The sequence below is a fragment of the Dipodomys merriami genome, unplaced genomic scaffold (assembly GCF_024711535.1).
Source record: "Dipodomys merriami isolate MVZ:Mamm:240054 unplaced genomic scaffold, mDipMer1.0.p SCAF_21, whole genome shotgun sequence".
Taxonomy (NCBI): domain Eukaryota; kingdom Metazoa; phylum Chordata; class Mammalia; order Rodentia; family Heteromyidae; genus Dipodomys; species Dipodomys merriami.
This window is the reverse complement of record NW_027203493.1, coordinates 31,449,382-31,473,612: the sequence shown is the minus strand read 5'-3', so window position 1 is coordinate 31,473,612 and position 24,231 is coordinate 31,449,382. Positions and strand designations below refer to the sequence as shown.

The 24,231-nt window shown below is 32.8% G+C and overlaps 1 protein-coding gene across 2 annotated transcripts in view; it reads left to right on the top strand.

The window, feature by feature from the left end:
• Positions 1–24,231, top strand: part of Pde3b (phosphodiesterase 3B) — a 120,703-nt gene that overhangs the window by 70,216 nt on the left and 26,256 nt on the right. For both annotated transcript variants that reach the window (XM_070032844.1, XM_070032843.1), the window contains exons 2-6: positions 7,931–7,981; positions 12,739–12,987; positions 15,478–15,617; positions 20,313–20,419; positions 23,687–23,897. In XM_070032844.1, coding sequence (XP_069888945.1) covers positions 7,931–7,981; positions 12,739–12,987; positions 15,478–15,617; positions 20,313–20,419; positions 23,687–23,897 — 758 coding nt within the window. The remainder of the gene's footprint in view (positions 1–7,930; positions 7,982–12,738; positions 12,988–15,477; positions 15,618–20,312; positions 20,420–23,686; positions 23,898–24,231) is intronic.

The following is a 24,231-nucleotide window of genomic DNA, read 5'->3' as shown; positions in this document are numbered from 1 at the left end:
GTCTTTACTGGGCCTAAAATGGAAGTCATAGAAATAGAAAAAAAAAAAAGGGAGAACTGAAAATCAGTTTGACTAATATAGATTTGTCCCTGAAGTTCAAGTAAAATGTTATTAAGAGATAGAATAGTACTACAGGCTAATAGAAATAGAATACTGTACTGACTGTTGCAATGTTAATTCAGAATGTGTGCCACAGTAAGTAGCCTTTTGTAATTCACATAAATGTAACCATTGTGTAAGTTTGATTTGAGGGCACATATATGTTTTTCTTTTTGGCTACATAGGGAACAATGAAATAAAACCTCATTGACGTAGTTGAGCCTGATAACATCTCCTGGCTGTACTGCTGATGACTCAACTGTGGTTTTGGTGGTTTTGTAGAGCTCCATAAAGCATGTTAGACTTATAAACATATTCAAACAGAAACTTTTATGAGGATTTAACTTTTTTAGCCACAAAGAAAAAAGTTTAAATAAATGCACAGGTTTGGGTACAACTATCAAATCAACTAAAATTTAAAATGGTATATACCTCATAATTTACTTAGAGGAAATTAGTTTGAAACATTGAATGACAGTAGGGGAAAAGATTCAGAAATTTCTGATAATATATTGTAACTAAGCTAAGAAGGAAATAATAACAATGGACACTCAAAAATAGGAAGTTAAGTTTTTTATTTCTACATTAAATGATATTTTAGAGTAAAATGGAATCATATTTTGAAAACATAAAATCACTGTAACTTTAAAAATTTTTTACTATGATTTAAAAGTTAATTTTATTTACTTTTTTGTTTTTTGTCCTCAGTTCCGGGGCTTGAACTCAGTACTAGGCTGCTATCCCTGAGCTTTTTGTCTCAAGACTAGCACTCTGCCACTTGAGCCACAGTTTCACTTGTAGCTTTTTGCTGCTTAATTGGAGCAAAGGGTCTCACAGAGTTTCCTGACTCATGGCTGTAAATTGTGATCCTCAGATCTCAGTCTTCTGAGTAGCTAGGATTACAGGCATGAGCCACTGGCATTTGGCAATTTTATTTATTCATGTTTTATAGGATCTGCTGTGTTATTGAGGTTGAAGTTTAGATGCCTAAAATTTTGCTGACATGGAATCAGTGTCTATTACTGTTTACTTTGAAGTAAGATTTTAAATGAGTTGCATATTGTTTAAGAGGAATGAATATATTGATATTAAAAGAACTTTTGATACACATGTACTACCTGCTATGTGCTCAGTATGCATAACTCTCAATTTGTGGGTGATGGTAGTAACTCACCTATTTTAAGTAAATGTATAAAACAATTCATCACAAATTTTAAAAACAAAACTTTTTATATTAGTATCTGTTGTTTATACTATTAATGGTGGCTATATTCAGCTCAATAATGAGTAACCAGGTGGTATATCTTAGGGTACCTTCTATATGCAGTCGTATTCTCTTCCTTCTTTTCAAATTTGTAAAATCCAGCCAAAATGATAATTTATGAGGAAAGGCTACAAGTGTTTATTAGCTGGTAGTTTTGTTTATTAAAATTAAATGTGGATTCTGAAATTAAAAAGAGATTTTTTGCTGAAGATTGCTTCAGGGTATGTTAATTGTTGATAGTCTTAGCAACTTTTCATTTAGTAGAAAAATAGAAATTCTTTGCACTTAATTAAAATATGTATTATTTGTTTTATTAATTTAACATATTGCATTAATTTCCATTGCCTTGAAAATATTTACACTTTGCAGACAAAAGTTGAGTGCATTTACATTTATACTATTTTTTTCAGTATGTCTGACCCTACACATCTGTTTGAAGCATCTGCTTTCTGTGCAAGCAGTGTGTAGCCTTAGATTAGTGTAGTTATCATTACTTAATAAAGTTCCTTTTAGCTCTACATGTAAGTGATATGTAGAAATATGGCACTTAATTGTGACAACACATTAAACGTTGTTGCTGGATCATGTAGTAGTTCCATTTAATACCTGTATTAGTTTATCTTCCCACCAACTCTGTGTAAGAATTTCCCTTTCTCTGAATCTTAATAATTGTTTTTTTTTTTTGTTTTTAATAATAGCATTCTGAATAAGGTAAGATAGTAGCTCATTGTGATTCTATTCTCATTGAAACTTTTTTTTGGTCAGTCGTAGCTCTTGAACTCAGGGCCTGAATGCTATCCCTAAGCTTTTTAGCTGAAGGTGCCGTATCACTTTGAACCACAGCAGTACTTCTGGTTTTCTGGTGGTAATTGGAGATAAGATTCTCATGGACTTTCCTGCTGGGATGGCTTTGAATCATGATCCTCAGATCTCAGCCTCTTGAGTAGCTAGGATTACAGGCATGAGCCACCAGTTCCTGGCTCTCATTTCAGTTTCCATTTGAATTTTCCTAATAATTCGTGATATTTGGCTTTTGGGGTTTTTTCATATTTTTGTTAGGTTTCACACATTTTTTTCTAAAAGAAACATCTGTTCAGATATTTTCTCATTTTTAATTGGACTTTTCTTTTTGCCATTGACTTTTGGTGAATTCTTTGTCTGTTGTAAATATTAACTCTGTGCCACAAGGGCAAGCCAGCATAATTTTTTTCTCTCATTTCTCAGTTTGTCTCTTCACTCTATTCACCATATCCTTTACTGTTTGGAACTTTTGTCTATTTTTCCTTCCATTGTCTGTGCTTTGGCAATTTATTTTTTCAAAAAAAAAAACCATTGTTTAAGCTACTTTCCTGTAGTGTTTCTCCTGTTTCCTTCTAGCATTTTTTAAAAAAAAATTTAGCTCTTTATATATATATATATATATATATATATATATATATATAGAGAGAGAGAGAGAGAGAGAGAGAGAGAGAGAGAGAGAGAGAGAGAGAGAGAGAGAGAGAGAGAGGGTTTTGTGTGTCATGGAAGATAGCGGTCTATTTTTAACTCCCCTACATATGGATATCCATTTTTTTCAATACCATTTATTGAAATAAAAAAATCCTACCCATTCTCTTTTATGTTTTTCACACTTTGTTGGAGATTAGTTGGCTGTGAATTACATTTCTGGTTACATTTCTGGGTTTACTATTTTATCTATTAGTTTGTGTGTTGTTTTTCATGCTTTTAACATGTTGTTATAGTATAGCAATAGTTTTGAAGTCTGATACCAACAGATTTGTATGTGTGTGAATAGAGTTTTTAGTTTGTGTGTGTATGTGTGTATATATACATATGGTATCATGGTGTTTCCAGCTTGTTGTTTTCCTTAAGACATCTTTAAAGTTAGGTGTAGTGTCGTGAGAATAAGTGAGACCTGTTTGAAAACTATCAAAAGTAAAAGGGGCTTAAGTCATAGAGTGCTTGACTAACAAGGACAAGACTCTAAGTTCAAACCCTAATACAAAAGAAAAAAAGATATCATTCACTCTTCAGGGCTATTTTAGCACCAAACAAATTTTAGGATTTTTTTTCTCTTTCTAAAGAATGTCATTGGTGATTTGGAGGAGACTGCATTGCATCTATAAATTACTTTGGGGTAATTATAAGTATTTGAACAATATTAATTCTTTCAATCTGTGAACATAGGGTACATTTTCATTTTTTGTATCTCCAATTTCTTTTAACAGTGTTTTATAATTTCTATTCTAGAAATTAGCCACCTAAATTTATTACTACATACTTGAATTATTGTAGCTATTATGAATGTTATTACTTTCTTGATTTCTCATCAGTTTCATTATTGGTGATAAAATGTTACTGATTTTTATGTTTTTACAAATTTACTGAATTTATTGGTACCAACAATTTTTTAATTTATTTATATGTGGATTACATATATGCATATATGTTTAAATATTTAATCACTTTTTGCTAATAGGGATAAACTTGACTTCCTACTTTTTTGACTTCACTACTTTTCCTTGCTTTATTGCTCTGGTTAAGTCATATAATACTATATTGTGTCAGAGTAGTGAAAGTAGTGGATGGGACTACTAAGCAGCCGCTTCCTCCTCAGATGTGTGTAGGGGCTCTGAGCAAGTTCACAGGACTGGTTGACCTGTTTGGGTGGCTGCCCATTGGGCGTTTCCAGATCCTAGATGGGTGAGGTCTCAAGATAGTATTTTTACTCAGGATAATGCAACTGTTTGCAAAGATTCTTCAACAGCTCCTCCAACTGAATTTAGGCTTCCCTAACAGCAAATACTTCAAACGACTATGGCATTATTAGTTCTTTTGGGGCTTTGCTTTTCCCACAGTGTGAAGATATTTATAGTTTAGCCTGATCTTAGCTGGAGCAGGGCTAGTAGATGCTGTGCACTTTATTACCTTCTGTATAAAATCATCTTGAGCCTGTGCTCTGCACAGTTTTTACAGTACCCATCTACAATACCCATATACAATACAATACACATATATTCAAACAATTTAGGGGAAGAGGAGTTTGTTTTACTTTCTTAACTCTATTTTTGTAAAGGAAATTTCAGCAAATACCTTTTGGCATCCATCTCATTGATATGTGATATAACTTGTGCTCTTAATTTCTGTTTTTGTCATTTTATGAGTCACACTTTGAATAACACTGCTCTAAGATATATGCCTAACTCTGGAGTTCCTGGGTCATTCATCTTCTGCTAATTATACAGAAAATTTTGTTTTCTTGAAGTTTCTACATATTCTAGTTATTCAGATTACACAGAAGGCAGTCTGCCAACTATGACTTTCACTGTATCATTTTTTAGGTTGTAATATGAAGAGTATTTCAGCCTAAGACTTAACAGCTTTTTGAGACTATAATTTATATCCTAGAGACAACAAAAGAAAATAAGAGTTTTTTTTGTTTGTTTTTGTTGGTCGTGGGGCCTGAACTCTGGGCCTGAGCACTGTCCCTCAGCATTTCAGCTCCAGGCTTGCACTCTACCACTTTAGCCACAGTGCCACTACCGGCTTTTTCTGTTTATGTGGTGCTGAGGAATCGAACTCAGGGCCTCATGCAAGCAAGGCAAGCACTCTACCACTGAGCCACCTTCCCAGCCCTGAAAGAAAAGAGTAAGTTCCTGCTGAAGTGTTGATTCCAAGCTAATCTAGCAGGAGGACAGTTTATTAAGTGAAATTGTCTATAGTAGAAAATACTACAAAAGAAAGGAACTAAAAAGAGGTAGCAGACAGAAAATGCATTACACTTTGTAAGGTTTTATAGACCTTTAAGAGTACAATTAAAATGGAGTGTACACTACTTACGTTGGCAGCAGTTTCAGAGTAGGCAGCTTGGACTTGTCTAAATGCATTAGGAAACCACAAATGTGTGGCATCTCTATGTATGTTAAATCTGTTTATTATGGCCTTTGGAAGACTAAAATTATTTTAAGATTTTTAGCCCTAAGAACAACATTTCACGTGCTTGGGATTGACTCCTACCCCCTCAATTAAGATTACTAGATGTGAATACAAATATGCATCTTGGCTGTAAGAATGCTAAAAGTTTGAAGGGTCATGTTTTTAAAATCATTTATGGGTCAATGAAGTTGGGAGGAAAGAAGGCAGCTGAGTGTTAAACTATCCTAAGTATGCTTTTCTTAGCAAAAATTTTATTCAGGCTAACAAATCAGGAAAATGAGTAGGTCATTTATCTCTGCTTACTAGAATCTTGTTGAACAAATACAGTGTGGATCATACTTGTTATACTGTGATGATTATACAGTTACACAAATTTATAGATTCAGAATATAAGTGAATTGATGCTAGTTAGATAACTTGCAGTACTATATCATGTGTTTCAGTTTTATTTTTTCTGTTCTGACTTCCATTGGTGAACTTGAAAAAAATAACAAATTTACAAATGGTTTGATAAGAGGTATGGAGATTAACATCCCCAATCTCCAAAGAAACTTCGATAGGTTAAAAAAGCAAACAAGTTGATCTAAAAAGCCAGTTGTACATGAACATCATGGAAAAATCTGAACTATTACAATGTCAAGGATAACAGAGTCAAGAATTTTTGGTTAATATATTAAAAAAATAATACTGGCATTTTCACTTAGGCCTTTACAATTCCTAGATGGGCACTGTACTGCTTGAATCATGCCTCCAGTTCTTTTTGGCCTAATTAGTTTTGGGGATAGTGTCTGTCTCCTTTTGCTTGGATCATGATCCTTGTATTTTACCTTTCTCGCTGTAGTAGGGATGCCAGGCACCTGAAATTGTCCTAATCTCAGTCTCATGCATGTTTGGAATGACAAGCATCACACATTTACCTTTAGGTTGAGATGGAGCCTTGAAAACTTGTCTTACTCTGTTTTCCTTGAACCATAATTCTCCTGATTTTCTTCTTCCAAGTACTTAGGATTACAGGCATGAGCCATAAGGGCCTCACTGGTTGTTAATCTTTTCTTTGGGGGGAGGCACTGTTAAGATCTTAAAATACATTAATTAGTGTCTCTACAATGTAGCATGCATGCTGGTTATTTCACAACCTAGAATAATTATATTAGGTACCCTTAGGGACATATAAAATATTGTGTAAATATAATGTAGTGAGTCTGCTAAAATATATGAATATTTATTGGTAAGTATACCATATCCATTTAAATATAATATAGTGAGTCTACTAAAATAAATGATATATTTATAGGTAAGTATACCATATCCATTTTTGGCACTGACTCATGAATTTCCTAAGTGGGTGTAGTATGTATGGATTTTCTTTAAGAAGAAATAAGTTTCCTTGAGCTGGAAAGAAAAAGATTGCTTTGTACAGAGTGTTGACAAGGAGATGGTAATAATAATAATTGATAAATTTTTGAAATGATTAAGGTGAGTTTATTAACTAAAATAGGATTCAGAAAGTGAGCCCATTGACAAAATCTTGCCAGTAGCTTTTTTTTTTTTGCATGACCCTTGAGCTAAGGTGTTTTTGTTTGATTTTTATTTTATTTTATTTTTTTACATTTTAAAAGGTTGTAAAAGGAAAAAAAGAGACAGACAGTATGTTATAGATACTTTATGTGGCTTTCAACACCTAAAATACTTTGTCCCTTTACAGAAATACTTTTGTCAACTTGTGATATTAGAAAAGTGACTGAATAGACAATACTTTTTTGCAACCAGAAGATTTAAGACCAAGGACAAGAAACAACAAATAATGCAGAATGTAGAAATGTATATACTGGATCAAGATAGTAGAAAATCTAATCATGAATTCAATATAATTGAAAGAAATACAGGATTCATGATCATGGTAATGAAAGCTTGCCAAAGTTAATTTTACTTCTTAGAGCATAGCAACTACTATATTGGATAAGGAAGTAACCAGAAAGCTTGCTAGGAAGAAGGGAGGGGGAAAAAAACCCAACTTGTCTAAGGCTAAGAAGTTACCGTTGATATAAACTGAACAGGCAGGCAAATACTTACAAATGATCTGCCTATTCAAAGGGGTATCTCTGTATTTATGTTTTTCTGATTTTTAAAAAAATAAATCTATTTCTTTATGTGTGATCTAACCCAAGGACAGCTTTTTTAAGTACCTTTCACAAAAGTGCTTTATTGGTGAGGAAATAGCTCCACCCATTGACACTGGTTTTAAGTTGATGAATGATGAGCCTTTGAAGAGCACAGGGACAGGGAAGAAGCATGTCTGGTAATATTTAGTTTTTCTTAGACTTTTAGTAACTAGTTGTGATTTTGGGTTTATGTTTTCCTTTTTGTATTAATTAATATTAAAGATTATTGTAGCTTATTTTAGTGACTTTATTCTGAATATTATATATCCTTTTTATCTTTTTGATTTCTCAAAAGGACAATATGTCTGAAATAATGAAATATTCTGACAAGAGATTATTCTTATTTTAACCTTCCCAATTCCCTTCCCATATTTAAGCTATTTTAGGCATCTATACTTGAAGAGGCTATGATTTGTCTTAACATATGCTTATTTATTTATGGTTTATAACCAAGTGATTTTTTTTTCAGATGATCCTATGGGATTGGGACTTAAAGCAGTGGCATAAACCTCATTACCAGGTAAATATAAATGAAATAGCAGTGTTATTAATTAATATCTGTAATGAAACTTTTGATCTCAAACTAAAGTTAAATTCGCAAGATTTCCTTGTTAGAAAATTTTCTTTAGCTAAACTAAGTTTACAAGAACCTTTAACTGAGCTATATTAAAAAAAAAGAACATTTGTAAGTGTTAAGAGAAATAAACTTACAAATTTATTTTTGAAGTGTTGCTAATTACAATCTGGGCTCAGAACAAACTGAAAGCTTTATATTAAAGATGAGACTACTTTTCAGTAAATTTTCACAAGTTAAAATCTTAAGTATCTACTATGTATAGGAAGAAAGAGAACTTTACTAGTGACTTCACATGCTTTAATTCAGTTATAGCCTGTATTCACAGACATAACCTCTATCCTGATTTAAAGTGATTATTTTTGCTTATTTAGTACACATATGAAATAACATACTACATATTTTAAGATGATTTGTTTGACCACTTAGGAAATACATATCAATATCAGATTAAATGAAATAGAAGTATCAAAAAAATCACTGGCGAATGTTTTCTATTCAATAAGTATGATGTTCTTAACTGGATTAAATGTTTTGCTTTATAGATATATTCCCGGTTTTTTGACCACTTAGGAAATACATATCAATATCAGATTAAATGAATTAGAAGTATCAAAAAAATCACTGGCAAATGTTTTCTATTCAATAAGTATGATGTTCTTAACTGGATTAAATGTTTTGCTTTATAGATATATTCCCAGTATAAATGTGTTTTTGTATTCTTTTCTACAAAATTGCATAATGTTTCTATATGCTGTTTTGAAATGATGTTTTTCACAATAATGGATAACATTTGTAAATATACATTCACTAATATTGTATAAATGTTATTGAATTATTTCTCTAGTTGTTTTCACACGAAGTTTTGAAAAATGAATATCCCTGTTAATGACTGACTTTCAGTTTTTTGCTTTTTAGTGGTATTGGAGTTAGAAGTAGAAGACTCAACACTTTCTAGTCAGGTGCTTTTACCACTGAGCCATTCTTCTACTCTTGTTTTTATTTTTTTTAAATAGCTTAAACCATCTTCCTAGTATCAGCATCCCAGTTAGCTAGTATTACAGGCATGAGCCATCAGTGCTCAGCTTACTTTACATATTTTAATGACTTATTTTAAAATTTTCTATGCAATAGGTAAAATAACCCATAAGAATAAAATATTGTTGGGCTTTGATCAGCAAAATAATATAACCATTGCAGTCCAATAAAATTAAGGAGAAAGCCATAACTGACTAAAAGAATGTGGTTCTTTGAGCTTATTTCATAGTGGGCTTCATTACCATTCATATTCACAAAGATTTTCAGATTCCTATTTCCTGCTAGAGTATCTAAGCTATTGGCAAAATCTAAAAGTAAATAATCTATTATGGCTCAAACTGTGGACTTGTCAGTCACACTGGTGAATTATTGTAGGCATCTCTATCCTTTTTAGTTTTTTTTCTCTTTCTTTTTCTACTTTGGACTTAAAAAATGAAGTGTAACAATTGTCTGTAAAAGTATATAAATGTACAGTTCAATGAATTTTCTCAGACTGAATCAGGGACTGGGAAGGTGGCTCAGTGGTAGAGTGCTTGCCTTGCATGCATGAGGCCCTGGGTTCGATTCCTCAGCACCACATAAGCAGAAAAAGCCAGAAGTGGAGCTGTGGCTCAATGGTAGAGCGCTAGCCTTGAGCTGAAGAGCTGAGGGACAGTGCCTAGACTGAGTTCAGGTACCAAGACCGACCAAAAAAAAAAAAAATCAGCACCTGTAAAACCTTCTTATGCTCTCCTTCAGGTCATTATCAACTTCCCTTCTTTGTTTTAAGGGTTATAATGAATCTTGTTTACATATATGTAGATGTAGATATATGATTATATATTAAATCTTAAATAGTTGTACAAAAGAGTTGTTATTCAACAGAGCAGTTTATGAATATAATGCATCTTGAATGATGTCACCACCTTAACGATTTTCTTCCATCCCTTCCAATTATCCTCATCTCAGTTTTCTTAATTTTGTAGAACACGCATTGAATTTATCTTAACTTTGAAGTTTCAATTTAGTTATACTGTCTTTGGACCTTATATAAATAGAAGGAATTTAATGTATTTTCTCTTAAAATTTTTTTTTTATTGTGAAAATATCATACAGAGGGGTTACAATTACATGAGCAAGATAATGAGTTAATGTATTTTCTCTTGTGCTTCTTTTAAAAAACTGTTGATGAGAGCCAGGCTCTGGTGCCTCAAGCCTGTAATCCTAGATGCTGAGGAGGCTGAGATCCAAGGATCATGGTTTGAAGCCAGCCTAGACAGGAAACTCTGCAAGACTCTTATCTCCAATTAACTAACAAAAAGCTGGAAGTAGAGCTGTGGTTCTCAATGGTAGAGTGCTAGCCTTGGGCAAAAAAAGAGCTCAGGGACAGAATGTAGGCCCTGAATTCAAGCCCCAGAACTGTCACCAAAAACAAAACAAAACAAAACCCTGTGAGATTAATATTACATAGCACTAATCTATTCAATCTTCATTCTATTTAATATTTCATTGAATGAGAATACCGCCATGTATTTAACCATTGCACAGGTAGATAAATATTTGTTTGATTTCTGGTAATACTGCTGGGATGACCTTTTGTTAGGTATATATCTTGGTATGGATAGTTACCATATACATGCATACATTCACTTTTGATAGTCAATGCCAGATAATTTCCAGAGTTTGTATTCATCTTTACCCAATATTTAGCTGCTCTACATCTTCACCAATACTTGGTAGTATCTCTTTTAAGTAATTCTGGTAGCTGTTAGCTATCTTATAGCTTGAAAATTTGCATTTTGCTGATGACTCATAGGTTTAAGGTTTTTTTCATACGTGAGTTGGCTAACCAAATATCCCTGGTCAAGTCTTCTTGTCCCTCTTTATTTTTTATTTTGTAATAACTAGGAGTTGTATATGTATTCTGGACATTTATGTATGTTTAGGTATTCATATATATGTGACACATATATATGTATATTATGCATGTATATAATCTCTAGTGAGAACTTTTACCTCAGCCTGTTAATTAATGTCGGTTTTCTTTTGATGAAAATATTGCATAGCCAATTCATCAGTCATCTCCTTTTTATTTGTTTGTTTTTAAAATTTATATCTTCGGGGCTGGGAGGGTAGCTCAGTGGTAGAGTGCTCGCCTCGCATGCATGAGGCCCTGGGTTTGATTCTTCAGCACCACATAAACAGAAAAAGCCAGAAGTGGAGCTATGGCTCAAGTGGTAGAGCGCTTGCCATGAGTTGAAGAGCTAAGGGACAGTGCTCAGGCCCAGAGTTCAGGTCCACAACCGAACAAAAACAAACAAAAAAAATAAAATTTATATCCTCCACCTCTTTTTGGTGGTACCAATGTTTGATCTCAGAGCCTTGCCCGCGTGAGGCAGGCACTCTTACCACTTGAGCTATTTTTTGAATGTCTTGTTTTTTGCCCTGGCTGGCCTGGATTGTAGTCTTCCTATTTATACTTCCTTCATAGCTGGGATGGCAGGCATGTTCCTCTATGTCCAGCTTCTCATTGGGTGAGATAGGTTCTTGGAAACTTTGGTTTGGGATGGCTTTGAATTATTATACTCCCAATCTCAGCCTCGTGAGCCACCACTCCTAGGTTTTTGTTTTTTAAGAGCAGTGGTCTCTTGTTATTTTTCCTCTATCAGCCTTCAGGTAGCTGGAACAATAGGTATATATCACCATGCCTTGGCTCTTTTTGTATTTTATTTAAAATCTCTGCCCCCAAGAAGATTTTCTTGTATGTTACATTATAGATATTTTGTTGTTTTACTTTCCATCTCTGCTGACCTTTTAAACTCTCATATCTTCTTAGTAGACTTGAGCTTCCAATTTGTTGTCCCAGCCCTTTGAGACTATGGGGAGCTTCACTGTTTCCCAGACTCTGAAATTGTTCCATTCTCTTTGCCCTATGTAACAAACTTGGCTACAAGTGATGAACTGAAATTCTATGAGGGGAAGAAATTAGCACAGAATGTTGGGTTCATTTCTTTTTGTGTGTGTGTGTGCCAGTCCTGGGGCTTAAACTCAGGATTTGAGTGCTGTCCCTGAGCTTTTTTTTTTTTTCTGGCTTTATTGGTGCTTATTTGGAGATAAGAGTGTCATGGAGTTTCCTGCCTACACTGGCTTCGAATTGTGATCTTCAGATTGCAGCCACCTGAGTAGCTAGGATTACAGGTGTGTGCAACTGGTGCCCAGCCCAGATTTAATTTTAAACATTACATTATATATTGCTTACAAAAGCTTAACACAAAGTGATGCAAAGAAAGTGAAATGCAAGCACAGTCAAGCAAATGCATATTTAAACCAAAAAGCAGGAATAGCAACATTAATGTTACAAGATGAAATCCAGAGTGAAGCACACACAAGAATGATACTATTTAGTAATGAGAGATATAAAGATGTCCCCTAAATACCATTAAGTAGGAGATAAGGTAACAAAAGTAAAGAAAAAAATCCTTACAGTATATACTAACTATATTTCAACAATTTTAAATTAGAATTATATTGTTCGTTAGAGTATATGTCAGGGTCAAGTGAATAGAAATTATATTTAATAGGTAAATTAGTTATGTATTGTGAGATTGAGTTTAAATTAAAGGAAGTTTTGTAAAAAGTGTTGTATTTAATGTAACAATACATAATTTTCCTTTTATCTTTTCTAGAATTCTGGAGGTGGAAATGGAATTGATCTATCAGTGCTAAATGAGGCGCGAAATATGGTGTCAGATCTTCTGGTTGACCCAAGCCTTCCCCCACAAGTTATTTCTTCTCTACGGAGTATCAGTAGCTTGATGGGCGCTTTCTCAGGTTCCTGTAGGCCAAAGATTAACCCTCTTACACCATTTCCTGGATTTTACCCATACTCTGAAATAGAGGATCCACCCGAGAAAGGAGATCGAAAAATTCACAAGGTTAAAATACAGTAATCATCCAACACTACTTTAATATTATATTCCAATGAAAACTGCTCCTTTGAATATTATATAACATACAACTTCTTTTCTAAGAATGAACTGCATTTATTTTGTATCATGATCCTTGGAACTGTTGAGGCAGTTATGACTCAAGTAGTTCTAGATCAGTACTCCAGTTTTTATTTTATTAATTTTATTAATTTTCTTCTAGTACCACTGATCAAATTCAAGACCTTAAACATGTCAGGCAAACACTACATCCCCAGCAATTTTAATTTTAAATAACATTGCTGTAATTGGAAGCTATAAATGCTAGCAGCTCAATGCTGACTCTTTTACTCAGAAGACTTTTACTTATTTCTGTTTTTATTAACATGCCCATAAATAGTTAAAACAATAAAAATTTAAAACTATTAATATTTTAGTTCAATAAATTTATTGTATAGGTAAGAAAACTAACCAAAAGAAATGAAATTCTTTTCAGTTAATTTTGTTAATTATAGTAGTTAGATAGAATCTAGAAAAAAAAAGGTAAATTTAGCTTTGGGATGGATTTTTGATCAGTTAATTGAATATTGACAGATCTCAGCAGTAGGGTTTAAGATATATTGAAAAATTAAAGCAAAATCAAGGCCAAAATATCTAAAAATTACTGATAATAATCTGGATTATGGGTGGTTAGATGATGCTTTCATTTTAAAAACACTTTAAATTTATTTTTATTTATTAAAACATTTTTATTAGTGCCTGTGTTAGTCCAAATCCAGTTAATAATGTGACTTACATATGCCATTATTTTTTAGCCCTTTATCTTATAAGAAGGAGATTAGTTAGAAGAATTCAAAAATGATAGCAATAATCTTCAGTAAAATAACTTTAGTGTATTCTAAGAATTAGTTTTCACCCAAATTGTTGCTATTCCTTTATATTTTCCATTGATATTTGTTACTTGAAATAATCATTTTTAAAAATAATAATTGTTAAAAATCTTAATAATAAACCAAGGATGACAGTGCACTTCTATAATTTGGGTGGAAACAGGAGTATCTCAAGTTCTGGGCCAGCCTGGGATGGCCAGTCCAGGGTAAGACCCTGACTCAAAACTCTAAAAATAACCAAAATACACTTAACCATGAAAGTCATATTAATATCAGTATTATATTTGTTACTATGCTTACTGGTACACTTTAGAAAAAATTTTTTTTGCCAGTCCTGGGGCTTGAACTCAGGGCCTGGGCACTGTCCCTGAGCCTCTCAGTGCTCAAGGCTAGCTCACTACCACTTAAGCCACAGCATAGCATCACTTCTGGCCTTTTCTGTTTATGTGGTACTAAGGAACCGTGGGTTTCTTGCATGCTAGGCAGGCACTCTACCACTAAGCCACATCCCCAGCCACCTTCCCAGAAAGATTTTTAAACATGCAGAACAACTAAACACCTCATATTCTGAGGATTGTTTATAAATTAGGCCTATTTTGGATGCTGGATACTGATAGGAGTAAAGCCATATAAAAGTAATGAAATAGCTTTCATTCCTTTTTGTATACTTTAAATTCTTTATTAGAATTCCCTATAATTCATCCACTTTATCTATAATTTTGGAAAGATGTATTAAAATAATGTTATTTCAGAAAGAGAAACAGCATTTATAAAAAATGGTTAGTGGGCAATATCAACTATTTGATTAAGACTAGATGAAATTAAAATCAGCAAATGTTATATAAAGAATTTTCACTGTATATCTCACCATGAGCCTTTACAAAATCAATGTCATTGGGAAAATGTAAATCTAATATCTTTGAGATAAATAAGAGAAATTAGTAAGAAACAAAAACTATGTAAACCTCAGTTCAAGAATTTTTCACAATAGTAAAAAATGTAATATTCCCCTTAATTTAACATTTGGAATAATAGAGAATATCTTCAAAAGTTTGGTTATAGCAATGCTTAATTTGTTCTGTATTTAATTTAATCATTAATTTGGAAGGTAACATAATCCTGGCAGTTGCTATGTTAGATTTCCTTGTACTAAAAATATAAAAAATCATTAAGCTACAGAGCTGATGATTCCTAATTCCAAACTTGTCCTTTGAAATAGATTGTTAGATACACTTTAAAAATTTCTATTTACTTATCTTGAAACTAGAAACAAAATTTACAAATGAAAAAATCTAGCTGAAATTATAGAGTTCATAAATTGTTTTTGGTAATACTGAGGTTTGAACTCAGAACCTTGCACTGCTATCTTTACACTCTGCCACTGAACCACACTTCCAGCAGAAATAATTTTTTATAGGAGAGAAATAACTAGAACAACAGTGTGGAATATGAGACTTGGAGCAAATTAGCAGATTTTCAGAATGAATTTTTTTCACCTGTATATGTTAAAAATATACTTTTTGTTTATATTTTCATATTCTATTATAATAATTATGTATGTGTCATATTAAAGGGTAACAATTGTAACCATTGTTAAATTATTTTACAGGGAATAAGTAGTAGAAATAGTTTACCGACTCCACAGATGAGAAGAAGCTCTGGAACTTCAGGATTGTTACCTACTGAACAGTCTTCAAGGTGGGAACGGAGTAATGGCAAAAAGCCTCACCAAGAATTTAATATTCCAAGGTAAAATTCCCAGAGCCTTTATAGGAATTAAAGCATGACTTTATTTCTGCAAATAAAATTTGAAGTAGTTCTAAAAGCAGAAAGGAATGTTTGAAGTTAGATATAGGGTAATATAATTAGTAATAATAGGCATAATCAAGAAATGCTAGGTACCAGTTGCTCATGCCTATAATCCTAGCGACTAAGAAGGCCAAGATCTGAGGATAGAGATTTGAAGCCAGTTCAGGTAGCAAAAATCCTCGAGACTCTTGCTCCAGTTAATCAGCAAAAGAACTGGAGATTGTGGCTCAAATGGTAGGAGTGCAAGCTGTGAGCAAAAAAAAATAAAAAAAAGCCAAGCAAGAACTTGAAACCCTGAATTCAAGTTTCTGTACTGGTTCACTCTCTCTCCCAAAAAAATTCTTACAAAGAAACTATGACTTCTCTCAAAATTAATGTTGAGTACAAAGCATGATGGACCTTAATATTTTGTCAGTGAGATAATAGTTTAGGGAAACTGTTGTGATTTGAGTACAGGATAGTGGTACTGCTTTTACCTTTACTGAAGTTACCTTTACTGAGGCAGTCACCAATGTATGGTGTACAAAATTAGGTCAGCAGTTACTGATTTGTGAAAGGAAGAGCACATTTCTAGGGCCCATCACAGTTACTGTGTTTAGGGTTGCAAGACTCTGTCAAAATCTATTCTAATTAGAGACTGAGAGGACTAATATATTCTATAATCTGTGAGAATTTACTTGAAACTAAACAGTATCAGTAAATAGGCTAGGAAGATGCAGGAACTAAAATCTGAATATAAATAAAGTATCATTTACTCTGTTGATAGATGATTCAATATTTGTTGTTGTTGTTGTTGTTGTTTTGGTCGGTCGTTGGGCCTGGGTGCTGTTCCTCAGCTCTTCAGCTCAAGTCGAGTGCTCTACCACTTGAGCTACCATGCCACTTCCAGTTTTCTGGTGGTTTTTATTGGAGATAAGAGTCTCACAGACTTTCCTGCCTGGGCTGGCTTTGAACTGTGATCCTCAGATCTCATCCTCCTGAGTAGCTAAGATTACAGGCGTGAGCCACCGGCACCTGGCTATGATTCAGTGTTTGTCATTTGAAAGGAAATATGCTGATTTCTTATGTGGTTAAAACTACTCCTTTGTCAGTTGTCTGTGATAATAGAATTGGAATTAAGGGACATTCCATGTTAAAGCACCTTCTTATTAGTGGTCATGTTATGCTTCATTTAGTTTAAATTGTATTGATTCTTATTTGAAACAGTAGATGGCAAGATTAGAACATAACCGTTAAAATTCATGGTAAGGTTTATATGTGAAATATACTCAGATATTCATAATTTTCCAAATTCTTTGGTGTTTTTTACATTTGAATTTTTATAGTACATTCAAGTAGATTGACTTCTTTGTTTTATTTTATTTTATTAGTAATTCATTTTATTTAATTTGTGTGTATTTTTGAGCCAGTATTTGAGCTTGAACTCAGAGTCTTGTGCTCTTGCTTGGCTTTTTCACACATGGCTGGTGCTTTACCAGTCACAATTCTATTCTTGAACTTTTGAACTTGAACTTCTTTTTTTTTTTAAAACAAAAGAAAAATGGAATGAAAGGATATATAAAACAGAAGTGTTAAAGCATTTAGAATACAGTACAGAAAAATGAATTGGGCTCAAATTTTGGCTAGAACCTAACCGTATGTCTTTTTTTTCCCTTTTAAATGGATGTATGTAATGGGGAAATGGAAAATAGGATATGAGGAAGTGAACTGACTACATAACAGGAAGGTTTATTTTGAAATACTGCTGCATTAAAAGAAGGATAAAAATTATTCTTGAGCAATGGTTTATAGTACATAACAGCAATGAATTTGCAGTTAAAGAAACAATTGATACATAGAGTTAAGGCAATTTGTATTCAGCTGCCTCAGATGACTTATATTAAAATAGAAACACATCCTGGAGCAAAGTAATATTTAATTTTTTCATTGCTGTTTCTTTTGTGATACTGGGGACTGAACCCAGGGCTTGCTAAGCCTGCTTTCTGTCACTTGAGTCACACCTGAACACCTTAATCTTTTAACTCTTGAGAAATGTTCATGTAACATAAGCATAGGCTATATTTACTTACCATTAAGTAAAACAAAATCTGATGCTTCATAAAAGATTTAGAAATTTGAAGAGTAATTTGGTTGTATAATATCTATCTTCTTTAAAGGGAACAGACTAAATGCGATTTTGCTGGTGTTCAGAAGCTGGAACCTCTTAGTGATAGTTTTAACAAAATGTTGTTCATCTGCTCTGTACAATATATATGGTAATCTTTAACTATATGTAACTATATATCTAGTGTGACTAAAGAATTGAATTTTAAAATAAATTAATTTTAATTAATTATATTTAAATACAAAGAGCAGCATGTAACATGTAGACAATGTATGTCACCAGCATTGGACAGCTCTAGATGTTAAATACTTAGTGTATTTTTGCTCAAGAAGGTTTAGGCTTATAACAAAATCTGATAAATTCATGACTCTGGATTAATCTTGATTTTATTAGAATACTTCAGAACTGATTTCTCATAGCCTAAGTTTTTGAGACTTGATTCGAACTCATCTTTGGATTCTGGTTATAGCTTCTCACACTGTGATTTTGACATGATTCCATTAGTAAGCTTCTCATACTCTGAATGTATTCCTAAAACCAAACTTCTTATCCCTCCAGATGCTTTTTCATTGTTGTATCAGCTAACTTGTTCTGCTTTTATTTCCTAGTACAACATTATTGTTCTATGGTTTAATGGTTGCTTATAAAATGGATTTACCTAGAAAACTTGTTATCTTTGTATCCTATACCTGATTCCACAGATAACAATTGTCATGTGTATTTCTGAAATAACTTGCCCTCTCTATTTCTTCTCCTTTGTCATTTTGTCTACATTATTTCATACTTTAATTACAGTACTTAGGCTATTAAGTCAGTATCTTAATTGGACTTCCAATTTCACCACTATGTAAATTCTCTGATTACTACTAGCAGTCTTCCTTAAAGAAAACTTTAATTTTATGATTTTTCTACTTACTAAATTTTTGGACCCATTATCAGTGCTTATTGAATAATAAGCCTGGAACTTGAAATACAGTTAAAACCTCATGACAGAACTATATCCTAACTTAGAAAGCAAATAAATCAACAGAGTTGAATAGTCTTAAAGAATGAGAGTAGTATGAGGCTCTGGGTTTGATCCCCAGCACTGAAAAATCAGTTAAATAAAAAATGAGAGTAGAAGAATAATTTTGGGGAAAAAAATCCATGGGCTGGGCAGCAGTGGCTCATGTATGTAATCCTAGCTACTCTGGAGACTGAGCTCTGAGGATTGTGGTTAGAAGCCAGCTTAGATAGGAAAGTCTGTGAGACTCTTTTCTCAATTAACCACCAAAAAGCCAGAAATGGAACTATGGCTCAAGTGGTAGACCTCTAACTATAAGCAAAAAAAAGTGCTCAAGTCCTGAGTTCAAGCTCCCATACATACCAGCAGCTGCACACTCCCCAACCCCTTGCAAATAGCCATCTGAGGCTGTTTTAGACTTCCTTTAAGTTTTCTAATAATTTTGTTTACAGTTGAACTTACTTGAAAATTAGGTTTGATTTTATTTTAAAATTAATTGTACTGCAAGCAAATGGTACCACCTCTTAAGGGTAATCTTCTTCCCTTATTTTCCAAGGTAAGATAATCTTCCTTGAGAAATGGAGTATGAAAGTATAGGACACACAGAAGGAAGTGGGGAAGGGCTAATTGAGAACTAAGCAAAGAAAAGTTGAATGAAACTAGATACGGAATCTAGATTTGTCCTTGAACCTATAACAGAATGCCCTCGTAAAATAAAACAGGCCCATGAATATCCAAAAAAGGAAGGTAATATTCATGGTGTGTTTCATATACACATGCCTCGAGTCCAAAACTTTTGTACAAATTATTAATGCATTTACTTTGTAACATATAGCAAATTGTCTTACTGATCATACTATTGTACTATGATTATATGTCTATATGTAATTTCTTTATAAAAGCCCTCAACTCTATATTAAGTATAATGGTAATCAATATTTGTGAGGAAACAGGAAAAGAAAATGATGAAAAACCACTTATGGCATTTCTCATTGATCAGCCACACTTGCCTTATATAAGAACTTAATTGAATATGAAATTCTTTGGCCTTATCCTAGACACTGAATCAGAATCCCTGAAGATGGAATGAGTAATCTGTGTTTAAAGATGACTTCCACGTGTTAATAGAAACTTGCATTAGGCCAGGGAACCAGAAAACTGAAACCTGTGGTCCTCTGGTCCATAAGCTGTGTTTTTGTTTTTGTTTAGTACCAGAGTTTGAACTTAAGGTATATACTTGCTATGCAAGTGCTTTACCACTTGAAGCATGCTCCTAGCCCTTTTATAGAAACACAGCTATACCAATTTGTTTGTTATTGTTATGAATGCTTTTGTACTACTGTGACAGAGTCAACATCTGTTACAATAGAGCTGTTACGGACTGCTTCAGAGTCTAAAGTCTTTATTAACTTTGCTGATTATTACTTTAGAATGAAGAAGCAGATATTTGCTAATTGAAATGAAGATAAAAAAGGAAATAAAACTTTTTTTGTAATTTAGTTCTTAACTTGTTACCTTTCCTTTTCAGTCAAGGATGCTATCTGAATGGGCCTTTTAGTTCGAGTTTCTTGACAGTGCCAAAGCAAAGGTCATCTTCTATATCACTGTCTCACCATGTAGGTCTGAGAAGAGCTGGTAAGAAATTCTTTTTTAAATTATATGTATATTGTTAAGAGACAAGATTTTAATGATTTGTCCATACTGGATCTAAAGGATCTTTCTGTATCAGCCTCTCGAGTAGCTAACTGGTACTACAGATACATACCATCTTGCCTGCCTTAGAAAGACTTCTTTCAAAGATTATGGTAGTACAATTTTTGCAAATATCTAAGTTTGAATACTACATATTATATTTAATTAACATGACTAAATCTATCTTGATTGGCTACTCTTTGACCATTAATTTACTTAATAAACACATTTTGAACATTTACTGTGTACGAGGCATTTTGGTAGGTATTAGGATTTCAAAGAGAAAATATAGAATTATATTACTAGCTTAAATATTTGTAAATCTAGAATAAGGGAAAAATCTTGAAGAAAGGTTTTTTGTTGTTGTTGTTGTTGTTGTTTTTTTGTAAAGTGGTGATTCTGGAGCAAAAACAGGAGTATGTCAAAAGACATTGGCTACATCCTAGCAAGTCATTCCTAATTGGATTATAAAATATAATAAATTAAGATTAGAGAATGCTTTAAAACTTCTTAGGTGAAAGATATTTTCCAAATATAACAGTAATGACAGAGAATATTGATATTCGTAGTCAGGTAATGACTGAAACATATAACCAATATATCTTTTGTGGGAGTTCTGAGGTTTGAGCTCAGGGCCTTGTGTTTGCTAGGCAAGTGGTTTAGTATTTGACATACACCTATTTTGTTTGGGTTGACCTTGAACAGAAGATCCTTCTACTTATGACCTCTCATGTAGCTGGGATGATAGGCATATACTGCAGCTTCTAGATTGTTTTCATTGAAATTGATCTTGCTAATTTTTTGCCTGGTCTGGAACTGGTCTTCCTAATGTCTGCCTTTCAAGTAGTTAGGATTATAGATGTGAACTTTGCTTGGTCCCCTAAATACTTTTTTTTTCTTTTTGGTCAGTCGTAGGACTTGAACTCTGGGCTTGGGCGCTGTCCCTGCACTTTTCAGCTCAAGGCGAGTGCTCTACCCCTTGAGCCACAGCACCACTTCAAGTTTTCTAGCGGTTTATTGGAGATAAGAGTCTCAAGGACTTTCCTGCCGGGACTGGCTTTGAACCGCAATCCTCAGATACCAGCCTCCTGAATAGCTAGGATTACAGGCGTGAGCCACAAGTGTCTGGCTCCCTAAATACTTTTATATACATATTATATATACATATATACTTATATATATTTCATATATAAAATATGAAATGTGAAGAAATAGTAATGTATTATTGATGATCAAGCACTAAAGGAAATTTATTTATGACATTTGTTCTGATTTGGCAGTATTTTAAAACAACAATGATTTCTTAAAGAAAATAAGAAATGGGCAAAATGTGGATATTTTGACTAGAGAAAAAATGGGCAGCTAGAAGTGAGAAAGTGTTTGATTAAATCAAAATCTTGTTTTGGGTTAGGAGTAGATTGAATGCAACAGCAAACAACATTGAACACTAAGATAAATAAAAAACATAAACAAAAAAGAGGGAAAATTTTGCGATTAACATATGTCATATGTAAGAGACATATGACATGCTCCCAAAGTTCTACTGTATATGTGAAAAAGTTACAAAGGAGAAAGATAATCAGAAGGAACAGTTTTTCAAAATGAAAAAAAGAAAACATCAGATTCATAAAGCTTTGTGAACTCTAAGCAAACTAAATGCAGAGGAAAAAATCACAGACAAAGCAATCAAATCTCTGGATTATGAAGATAAAGAGAAAAGTCTCAAAAGTGACCAGAAAAATTCAGATTACTTTCCAAGAATAATGTTGATAATGACTTTTTAACAGAAACTATGGAAACCAAAGCCAATAGAATATCATTTTTAAAACATTGAAAGAGAAAAATTATTACCTACAGTTCTCTGTCTAATGAAACAACTTGAAAGTTTAAAGTGATGTACAAACTTTTGTTCACTGTCTTCAACAAACACAAATACACATAAGTGAATACACTAATTAATTTCATTGTGATAACTATTTCACATGTATAGTATATGTAAATCAGCATTTGGGTTGTATATTTTAAAAGTATACAATTTGTATTTATGTTTTTACATTATGAAATTTAACCTGCTTTATTCAGTCTACTAGTTTACATGTTTATTGTATCTAGAAGAAATATTAATAGCAACATCTAGTGTCTTGATTGAATAACCAGGCACTCATAACTTAGCCAAGGTGATAGCATCACACCTATCTATATATGTTTTATGCCTTTAACATTGTAGGTCTTTATTGTTATTTCTTTCCTCTGAATTACATTTTACTTGGATTTCTATTTCAACTAAAGTCTTCCACCTTCCTATATTTCTCTGGTAAGGCTACATTGCTTTAGTTAAGGTAATCACCAACCAACAGGATTGAAGCGACATCTTTAGTGTTTGGGTTTTTGTTGTTGTTTTTGTTTTGTTTTTTAGTACGCTTTATTTTAGCATTTAATACTAGTTTGCTTTTCTGCTATATTCTAGGTTTCTTGAGTTTCAGGGATGGTATTTTCCCCTACATTGTAAAGCCGTAGACATTTTCAATATATATACTAGGTTGCCAAATATTTGTTAAATGGATGGATGAGCTGAAAATATTTAGGATATTTTAAAGAGGGACATGCTATTGTATTAGTGGATAACCTTATTACATCCTCAACTTATGTTTTGTTGTTAAGAACATTAGTTCTTAAATAAATTGGAAGTTATATAAATAAGTAAAATAGAATAAAATATAATGTTATGGAATAAAAATTCAGTAAAAACTGAGACCCTGTTCATGTAGATAATCACTGTGGTATCTTTTTACAAATTGTGAAAGGTAAAGAACATGGATTAGTTGAATGGGGTGAGATTGATCAAGATATGTTTTATTCATAAACTAGTTTGTTAAATGGCAACTCCTTTGTACAACTATTTAAATATAATTAAAACGAATATGCATTAGGAAAATTTATCCTACGCAATATAATTAAAGTCACACTCTCAATATGTGCTATTTTTATATAGTATTCTGTCAAAGGCTGTTTACTCAATAGTGACTGATGATGACAGGTATAACAATTACTAAATTCCTAGAATGTCTTGTGACCCCCCTTCAAAATTTTAACTTTTTAATTACAAATGCTTTTTATGGAGAAGGAAAATGCTTTTTATATAAACATAAATATAATGAAAACATATATATATGTTTGTTAACATATATTCCTTTCTTTTAAATTTTTAAGGTGCTTTGCCCAGCTTGAGTCCTATGAATTCTCCCAGCTATGGTCCAGTGTCTTCTGGCTCTCTAACTAATCGATCACCCATTGAATTTCCTGATACAGCTGATTTCCTTTCTAAGCCAAGTGTTGTTTTACATAGATCTCTGGGTAATGTACCCAGTACACCAGATTTTAATCAGTACTGTAGAAATTCTGATAGCAATCTGTGTAACAGGTAAGTTTCTTAACTTTATATTAAGACTGTTATCAATTTTCTACTTCTATCAAAAACTAGATGATAAATTAATCCTATCCTCTTTAGTAGTTTTTATTCAAAATAAATTTTTTCCCATTTCAGTGCTACTGATAATTTTCTAATTAAGTATCTCCATTGAAGTTACTTATGAATAATAGTAATTTTAACATGCATAACATTAGTGCCTGTTTGTAGTATCCAATGTTAATTCTCATTTCTGTTTTGATAGGAATATGTATTTTACCTCAGGTTCCAATGGTGACTTTCAAAAATATTTTATTTCCTTCAAGAACAGACAGTTTCTAATATGTAA